Source organism: Saccoglossus kowalevskii, chromosome 14, assembly GCF_978046115.1.
Source record: "Saccoglossus kowalevskii chromosome 14, keSacKowa6.1, whole genome shotgun sequence".
NCBI classification, from domain to species: Eukaryota; Metazoa; Hemichordata; class Enteropneusta; family Harrimaniidae; genus Saccoglossus; species Saccoglossus kowalevskii.
In genome coordinates, this window is record NC_140654.1 from 30831856 (window position 1) to 30841866 (window position 10011).

The 10011-nt window shown below is 35.6% G+C and overlaps 1 protein-coding gene across 1 annotated transcript; it reads right to left on the reverse strand.

Annotated features, from left to right (window-relative positions):
* Positions 1-352: 352 nt before the first annotated feature.
* Positions 353-8869, reverse strand: LOC102805745 (tachykinin-like peptides receptor 99D). Its single transcript, XM_006823142.1, has 3 exons — positions 8489-8869; positions 2618-3031; positions 353-463 (listed from the first exon to the last, which is right to left on the reverse strand). The coding sequence occupies exons 1-3, from the start codon at positions 8867-8869 to the stop codon at positions 353-355; spliced, it is 906 nt and encodes a 301-aa protein (XP_006823205.1).
* Positions 8870-10011: the final 1142 nt, after the last annotated feature.

Sequence of the window (10011 nt, forward strand, 5' to 3'; positions counted from 1 at the left end):
ATACTATCAAATATATTTGGTCATAATTTGGTTTTATATAAGTTTTGCTACATTTTTATCTATATTCAGATTATGAATTCCATGTACTGATATAAATTAAGTTTCCGAGGCTTCGGGAGTACCCGGGAAATTAGTTTCACAACAGTCATGGTTCTATTCTCTCGCATTAAGCTGTTAAACACATACTCACTCAAATTACACTTTTTCTCCTCATTAAGGTTAGTTATTGTCAAGCTTGGTCGCTCTTCCCCCAGGGAAAACACAATTTAATAAAATTAAATGACAGTATATGCTAGATTGACGTCATTATTTTGGAATCATAGTACCCGTGCACTTAAATTAATGAGAATAATCATCTCGCAAGCTCAATCCTCCCGTAGACTAAATCTTGACTACGGGGATTTCGCCTCATAAGGCAGACAATAAGAGATTGTTCACCATCATAAAGTTGTTCATATTTGAGCTGGAGTATGAGACCGAAACCATTTCTTATATATGGTTTACACTTTTCGTACATAAACACTATTAATTATCATTGCTATCAAGCAGACAGGTTCATCCCACAATCTATAATTAACAATCCAATAAAACACTATCACTAAAAATGATTCTTTCCAAAATTCATTGCTGGAGAGAAAACTATCATAAATTGCATTGTGTTTAATTAATATTTGTCGCCAAAATTTAGGAAGTTAAGGATAAAGTCTCCTATTCAAATTTCTCTCCGCAAATCTATCTCAACTTGTTATTTCATGAGATAACCTTATGGCATTTCATGTTTCCTCATGCTTGACAATATACGTTCTTGCTTTGTTTGAGATTTAACGCACCGTCGGATCTATCTGACAATTATACAAACATTTTACGTTAATTATAAAAATACTTTTCATCTAGTACTTTTACTCAAAACTCAAGACAATGCTACTGCATTCTACGAGGTGCACTGGAATATATATCAAATTGTCAAATCGCCATTAATTCTACCGTTCAAAGTATTATCTCATTTACATCATCATCTAGGTGCTCGTACTGTACTTAGATATGTTCAGCAGTCTAAACCTACTTACAATAAATACCAAAGTTATACAACATCAAGACAATTGAATATTAGCCAAAAGATACACTGGCTTGGTATCATTTTAGTTCACCCAAGGCTGGTAAAATATTGATTTAGACAGTGTTTCGACGTGACCTTCAACTATCGGGGTAGGTATTCTTCCCTAAAACCTTCTTTTTTATCTCATTTGAAGGTTGGGCTGTCTAAAGACACACTTCAATGCGAATTCATTGACTCGTAGCGTACAGCACACATGTAGTCGAGAGCGACAGATTACGTGACATCGAACACTGCGTTTGCTGGTGATAACAACTCACGGAACTGGCAACAGTACATTAAATATTATTTTAAATTATAGCATTGCTTATTAGCATAATTCTAAAAACAAATTAATTTAACAGATCAGCTTTGTATGGTTCAAGTTTAAAGGCTGAATAGGCTCTAATATACACCCACTACTACATAAATTATGCAAAATAGTAAGTTAAATGCTCTAAATTGTTGCCACAGTTTTTACCAGAAATACAATATGGCGGCCAAACTATGTGACCGAACTATTTGTTTATTTTCTCTCATAATAAGCTTCAGACATACACGGTACATGTAAAATATCAAGTTCATTGGTTAAAACACCCATGAGAAACATTTTAGACGATATAACCCTGTGAGTTCTCAAAATTATTTCATTTCATTCGTATATGGCAATATATGTTAAACACAAAATATCCAGTTGTCCAGTTAAATCACTTCTAAAAAAACAATTGCTCCTATTTTTGTCGTATTTGGCAAGATGCCTGGAAAATTACGTAACTGATGTGAATTATTTGTTTGCAGTGAGTTCTGAATAAATATGCAACAAAGCTTTGCAAACTGTAATGTGCATTATACTTAGATGCCAAAAAACAAACAAATTTCAGATCAATCAATATTGCTGATCCAAAAACAAGATACGATATGTGAGTGTGAATCGAAGGACTTCAAAGCATGCAGACTATTGACCGCAAAGCTAAACTAAAGATGTATATAAATTGAGAGGAAGCTAACATCAGACAAGGAATAGTGATAAGAATTGTTAGGTTTCATGAATAACAAAGTAACGATAAAGAAATAACAGTTTATGATTACGTCACTCTTACGTTTGCATTCGATTAACATATAACGCAAACTCGTTGGATGGTTATCAAATTAAACTAATCACAAAAGTTCTCACTAATATCACGGAAATGACGGCTGCAAAGGAGATATTATATCTGTATGCATTGTCTGTTCATTGCCATATAAGTTGATTCCTAATAAAATACCCTCCAAACATTGTGTAATTGTTTCCTGTATACGGCTTTAATTGCACAGTACCAGATGCTACGTGTATAATACATAGTTTATTATGCAGTGTGCGCAAGATTACGTAGAAAATGAACATTTGATATTTATGGAACACCTGCCACCAACTCATTAGAATTTGACGAGTATTACAGACATCAGTATCTCGAATCAAGATACAAGTATCAGTAAGTGTACTTCTATGAAGAACGTCAAAACAATTGCATTTACTATACTCACCTTTCTTTTAGTTTGTTCGTGTTCTTTATCCCGTACTACGTTCGCTTGACCTGGAAGTCGTCGGTTCCACAATCTGAAAGCTACCCTCAGATAACAACCAGTGATAATAGCCAACGGTACTAAATATGTCACAATAAACAGTAACCATATATACAATTTTGTAAGATTCCAATACGATGATACAGGCCATCTCTCCGTACATACATACGCTGTTCTATTGCCTTTCACTGGATATCCAACCAACAGCGAAAACACAGGCTTTGGACAGGATAGCAATATGGCTACTATCCATATTAAAACCAGCATTGCAGTCTTCTGACGTGAAGTTATTCTTCTTTTGAGTGGGTACATGACTGCATGGTACCGATCTATTCCTATAACTACCAAGGTGAATATGCTGACAATTTCAGAAATCTGAAACATGAAACAGAACATGTTGTAAGATCAATTATTCCGCACTATTTGTCAGGTTGAAAGCAAAGATCAATATTTAGCAGAATTAGAGAAATCGTATTAAAATCCGATGCAGACATAGGCTTTAAAATGGATTTTAAACAGATTGTTTTCCGATCTAATGAGCACATTAACCTTTTTGTCTGGGAGATTTGTTTAATAAATACACATCTGCACGTTGATATACGGAGGGTATCTCACGAATGACTCAACATCTTAAATATGTATTCCCGCGAATATGTTATCATGTTTATTTTATATATCCAAATCACAAACACTAACAGTAATTAGTGAGCATTAAGACCCCGTGGAGTATTGACACAGAATATAGTATGTTTACTCTCATTATGAGATAATTTTAATTTTGGTTTTTGGATGGATTGGTAATATGATTACTAATTTTGAATAACATTTAATCTATGTCTGCTGATACATACATGTGCATTTTAACTGATATCTGAAGTATTCAACTTGATAAAATTACGTCAAGATAATAAAATTCATCAGCTTATTGGAATGATTAGATTATAAGCAGTGGTGTTAATCTGTGCATTGTTCAATCAGATTACTGATATTTTTATTACGTAGTATGGAAATACTTATTACACGAAACTGTCATGACATATGGTAGCAAACGTTTTGTTGACGAAGTGGCTGTATGATATACTTATATCGTGGGCGGTAAAATAGACGTTGACCAATATTTAAGATACGTGCTTTGGTTCACGGTGAGATCTCACGTAATGAGTGACAAGCGCGATTTGAACTCGAATTAACTCTTTTTTATAGTTCAATACTGAAATACCGATATTTCAGTAAGGAACATTACGTTGGCGTGAAAACACCCTTAAGTCGTTCAAGAATTCCAAGAAATGTTTTTTTTTTGATGCAACAACGACGCTATAACCATTGTTTGTGCTGGTTTTGTTTGATTCCACGCATAACACGGGATCTCTAGAAGTTCAGGAAATGAGATATTGACGTATATATGGTTTCTAAACACTTCTGATTTAAATGAATGTTCAAAGAAATAAACAAATATTTTAAAATGCAATAATATTACACAACTGAACACAATTCATATTTTATTCAGTGTGACATGGTTTCATTTCAGACAAAAATCTACATAACTTGTTAATGAGGCCAGTGTTTTGGCCAACGGTCAACGTCGATCATAATAATGTTTCATTTATAGTTGTTTTCTGATGAAACACCCCAAACACACACAAGCATGGAGAAATGCTATTTATAATTGGCGATATAAAGGGTTCAATAAAGAACTCACAATGCCTGACACTATTATCTGGTACTGACTTACTGTGTTTGTGTGCTTTGTGAACGTTTTTATGCCCGCGAAACAGACAACACGAAATGGAACTGTGAAATATACATGGCGCCAGAAAAATTTAAGAGAACGGAAATCATCTATATTCATTTAAATACAAATCCTCCTCGGTAAATATACTGGTAGCAGCCTCGGTAGGAAAGTTGCGTTTTTAGTGGAACATTCTATCGTTGTGTAGGAAAGGCTTTCTGTTTTTTCTTAGTGACAATAAATAAATCTACCTCCAGTACATAAGCAATGAATTATATATCTGATAATGTAGTAACCATACAGGATAAGTAAACAGGACCAAACAATCAATAAATCAATCATTACCCCATTAAACACCTCTTACCATTTCCGGCCATCAATTCTCACTTGATTACCAAGTAGTAGAGGACTCAGTGTTACATTGACACCAACTTTGTAATTAATAACACTTGGCAGTTTAATCATCTTTTTAAATTATTGGCCGGAGGGCGGGAGGCGCATTTTGATGTATTTCCGACGATTTTTGACTTGTATTATACTACTGCTACGGTCATTTATATTACGAAGGTATATCATTCACAAAAATGCACGTAAGTCACGTAGTCTTTAGTCCATTTGTCCATCGTAAATGCATAATCTGGTCATGCACGCTTTAACTAATTGCAATACCTCACTGTTAATCAAAAAATACACATTCAACTTGTAAACTATCGCGTCTGGGGAAAATACGAAAATATTTGTCATGGTATAGCATTATTGAATTATTGGTTAGTTTTCGATCCCAGTCGAATTTGTTTGTTCGAAGATGTTTTATAATAAATATTTAACCCACATTTGTTTTTTGAATAGTTATTTTTATTATGGGCAATCATATTCATCGGACACGAATTTACATTCGTCTATCAGACGTTGGATGTTTCGCCAATATGATATCAAATAAACGCCGCCGCGTCACTATTTTAGTATTAAAGAAAATAATACATACGAAAGTAAATGTGTAAGTCGCACTGGCGCCACGTGACCAACTCGGCTGCACGAAAAAGGGGTTATTAATAACCGAATATATTCAGCGATGAGAACGTGAAATCCGACAATACAAATTGAATACACGTGACATGCCAGATCCAAGTAAAACCTTCCTAACCTTGTAATATCGCGAGAAATGGTTAATGATAAAAAATATATGTATTTAAACAATAATAAATCCGTCAGAGCGCAATTGGACGAGAGGGTCTATGGCAAGATAATGTGTGAAGTGTCAGTGGCGGATCTAGCAAAATGTATTGGGGGGTCCAAGCTACGCTTAAGATATACGGACCGTAAATCGCAGAGAATCTATGCGTAAACCAGATGATACGAATCGTCATGCGTTTTTTTTTGGGGGGGGCATGGCCCTATTTTCATCCTACCATATAAGGAAATGCGAATTCCAAATATGGAAGATTACGCGCGTAAGCGACCTCTAATAATAAAATCAAACATGGCTGCAAACGGGGTTTGACCAGACTCCACACAAAGAATTTCGCTGATGCTGTTCTAAACTTTTTGGATTTTGGCATTCCCATGATGTATCCTTGGAAGGAAAAGATGTATAATAATAAGATTATATGAGGATACCTCAAAGTATGCACTCAGACAGTACGCCGTTGCATCTCGACCTCCACTGCGCGACGGTCGATACTCCAGCTGCACTGTCTTCATGCATAATTTGAGGTATTCTCGTAATGACCTTATAATAATCAACGATATACCGTTGCCTATCTTGAGTAATATATGTCTTTGATTTGAAAGCGGGGGGGGGGGGAGGTCACCTAATTTTCAATGGTATAGAAAGTTAGTGCATTTCGGTCTGAGGAGCGAAAACAACCCATTACAATAGAATAGTATAGTTTGATAAAATTTCACCATGACAACAATTTTGTATTTGGTAATTTTTTTTCAAACTTTAAAGTAGATTGATTCACTTAGTAATTTTTCACCACTACTGTGAGACAGAGAGATATTTTCGTTGATATTGCTGTAACACTATTTCAAATGATCAATTACGAACAATTACACTAATTTATGCAATATGTTAATGGTTACTGTCATTTTACATACACTCAGTTACGAACATCATCCTGTAAATATTGAGGTATTTTTTTATATAATTTGGACATCCTATATAATTTAGATAGACGAACATTATTTTCTTTTTTCGTAAATTGATGTCAACAGCCGCGAATGCAAATGAATGAGATCAAATTGCAGATCTCGCAAGAACCACGATTGGTCATCTATTATTATATATCGTCGTTTGTTCGGTTACTTCTACTATGATTCAACACGCCAATGTGTTTTAGTTGTATTATTATGCCGTATCTTAAAGACGACAATGTGACCATGTCAAATATATTGTTAGTCGGGTGTTAATAGTCCTACATTGTATATATTAAAAGTGCGTTGCCTTTGTCTATAGAGGACATCAGAATTGGAATACCCAACGAAGATAATCAAAGAAAGAAATCTGGCCGTGGATGGGTTGTGAAGCCTCAGAAGCTGCTACTTTTCAGTACTTATCATTTCCTATTTATTGACTATGCAAATCATAAACTACTATACTGTTAGCATTTGGCGGGGGGGGGTCGTAACCTCTCGTAGTGAGAACCAGTGTGACTGGCCTGCCGACGGGGTTAAATGTTCAATAAACGTTAGAGGTTTTGTTGATTTTACCCATATGAATAAGACACAGCAGCAAAGAGGAATCTACAATTAATGACCATATTACATGCGTCACTAACTGTAATACTAGTGTAATTATCAAATGGAACCATTTGCGTTGGTGGCACAATGGCGCACATTGTAGTGAAATGACTATGAACTCAGGCTGGTTTTAAGTTTTACGACCAACGTCAGATTATATATACCATTAACACTAACTATTCCGTGTATGTAAAACAATCACCATATGATCAACAATTGCAATGTTATACGTGATGGTTTAGCCGGTTTAAAATGTTATGAATGTGCCAGAAAATGCAAATGGCTATTTAGCCATACGTTTTAAAAGATTTGAAGGTTATTTATACATTTAGCAAGGCCAGAATGTTTTGAATGTCTATTCAATCAAGCTGGAAAGCTTTTACTGTATATTCAATGAAGCTAGAATTGATTTGAATTGAATTGAAGGATCTGAACGGTTTTTCTGTTGAGTGAGAGGATGTGGAAGTTATCGGTTTAATACTATAAACAGACCGCGATACAATAAATTAGCTACGCCAAAGCGCAGGGCACCCGACAGTGTACAGCAAAACAACACAATTAATATATGCAAACCACCTCATCATTCATAATCTAGACATAACCACAAATAACTGTTAATGCAATAAACACGGCACAATGCCTGTAAAATTAACCAATGGAATAACAGACCATATCTCTTCATTTCATTAGGACATGTTCTTGAGATAAGATGAGAGCGGAGAAATCACTTCACGTAATACACTACATAGTATTTGCAGACATTGTAAGACTGATACGGGAACGGGCGTAATGTTACACAATTTTCTACTCAGAGTTAGATTAAACCAAGTGTTGATGACCACGTGACCGGATATACAGTAATTGACAGTGAACAAAACAGAGGACCAATGGACATCGATAAATGTATAACGAAAGTGAAGCCACAGATACAGATATGTGTCATGAAATAACGGTGTAAACACAATTTAATGTGATAAACAGATAAAGCATTATCCTTCTACTTACCAGGTGTGGGTATTCACTGAGTCTGTCTAGGAATTCAATTGTTGCTGTATTAGTTATGTGCATATACGGCAACACGATATTCAGATACTATTGGTAGGAACACTTAATACGTTTTTTTATTTGTCTTCACTCAGTTTTAAGCTAATTTGATCTTTTTCAGGATGATGTCGCTGTGTTGCTCTTGTTATTTTCCTCTAAACAATTTTTTTTCATTAATTTGCCCTGTAGACTTGTTTTTGATTTTTTTTTCTGACTGGCATTTTTTTTTTCAAAACCGAGTTATAAATGCTTAACCTCTAACATTGGCTAACGGAATCATCGGTAACTGATATAATAAGTTGAAAAGAAATACTTACCTTCAGAGCAAATGGAATTAGAGTACAGAAGAATGCCCCAAATACCCACTCTACAGACATGGTTGATGCGAATAAAAACGGTAGACACAGGATACTCATGCTCCAGTCAGCGATAGCTAGATTCATCAATAAGCTGTATAATGAGTTTTTGTGTCCTTTTCGGCGAGTTAACATGACTATGGCTGAAACGTTTCCTACTGCTGACACAAGTATAGATGCCCCGAATATAATACTTAGAATTATTATTCTCTTTTCTGGTAGGGTATCTAGCGTATACACCCAGTCGTCTTCCGAATCATTACTCTGTGTGCCCTCGTATGAAATGTTCGAATTGTTATACACTAGAGTTAATGTTTCATAGTTTTCCATGATAGCATGCATTACGAACTCGCTAGATAATTAACCCTGTATAGCCAACACTGTGAATATCAGCCTAAGTAGACGCCGACGCTCCAACTGGCACTTTTCACTGGAATAATAACAACGTCGTTTACCAAAGTATATCTTGATGTTGATGGCTTGACTTGCTGAGGCAAGTCCGAGAGAAACCAATCAAGTTATAAGGCGACGATAGCACATACGTCCCCTGTGTGCGAGATTACTTACTCGGTACGCCACTTTTATAACTCCCAACTGGAAACTAACGTGTACAGATGAGCACGAGTCCAAACAACAAGGCAATGAATTATAAACTATGAAACCTCGGCATTACCACTGTTTGCAGGTAAAGCGGTTAATAACAGCGTGCGTCATCAATTATGCGTTGTGCACTAAAGTACAGGGAGTCACGCCCCAACTATTCGACCGATCTCCAATACCTTGCTAATGATAATGATGTGGGTATCTCGCAATGAAGTTACGGCGTCTTTTCATATGTTATTATCTCCACAGCCTCCTGCGCACATCCTTTTGCATTGAAACTAGCTTCACGTAGTGCGGTGAATATATAACATCAATATCTATTATGTATATCGATTAGTCCTGTAGATTTTGCACAGAGGTCGATGCTGCGTTAATCTATTCCAAATACTACTTTTCCCAACCAGGTTTTCACTGCTAATTTACAGCGTTAACTGAATTAACAGCGGTCTGACTCTACCATAGACGCAGCTACAACAGGTAGTGAAGATAAGTTAGCATTGCGCATGCTCGGCACGTAGTACGGATGGCTACTTCACTGGATATATTTGAATGCACACGTTTCAGTTAAATTCTTAGGCACATTCATAAAATGCAATATTTTGCTTGATGGGTTCACGCGTTCTGCATTCCCGCTGTCTAGGTGATCGAGTTGTCGATGGGATATCTAACATATATAACGCATTTGTTTCATTGAGTCGACACAGCTGTTCGTTGAATTATTTTGAAACATAGTAAACATTACATCAAAATTGCTTCTATTCAATTGTAAGCTGTGTTTATTATGAAACGGTACCATCACTAATGATGATTTTATTAGAACAAACACACGTTTTCTTGAAATACTACTAGACAAATTACAAAGACTAATATCATAAATTAGG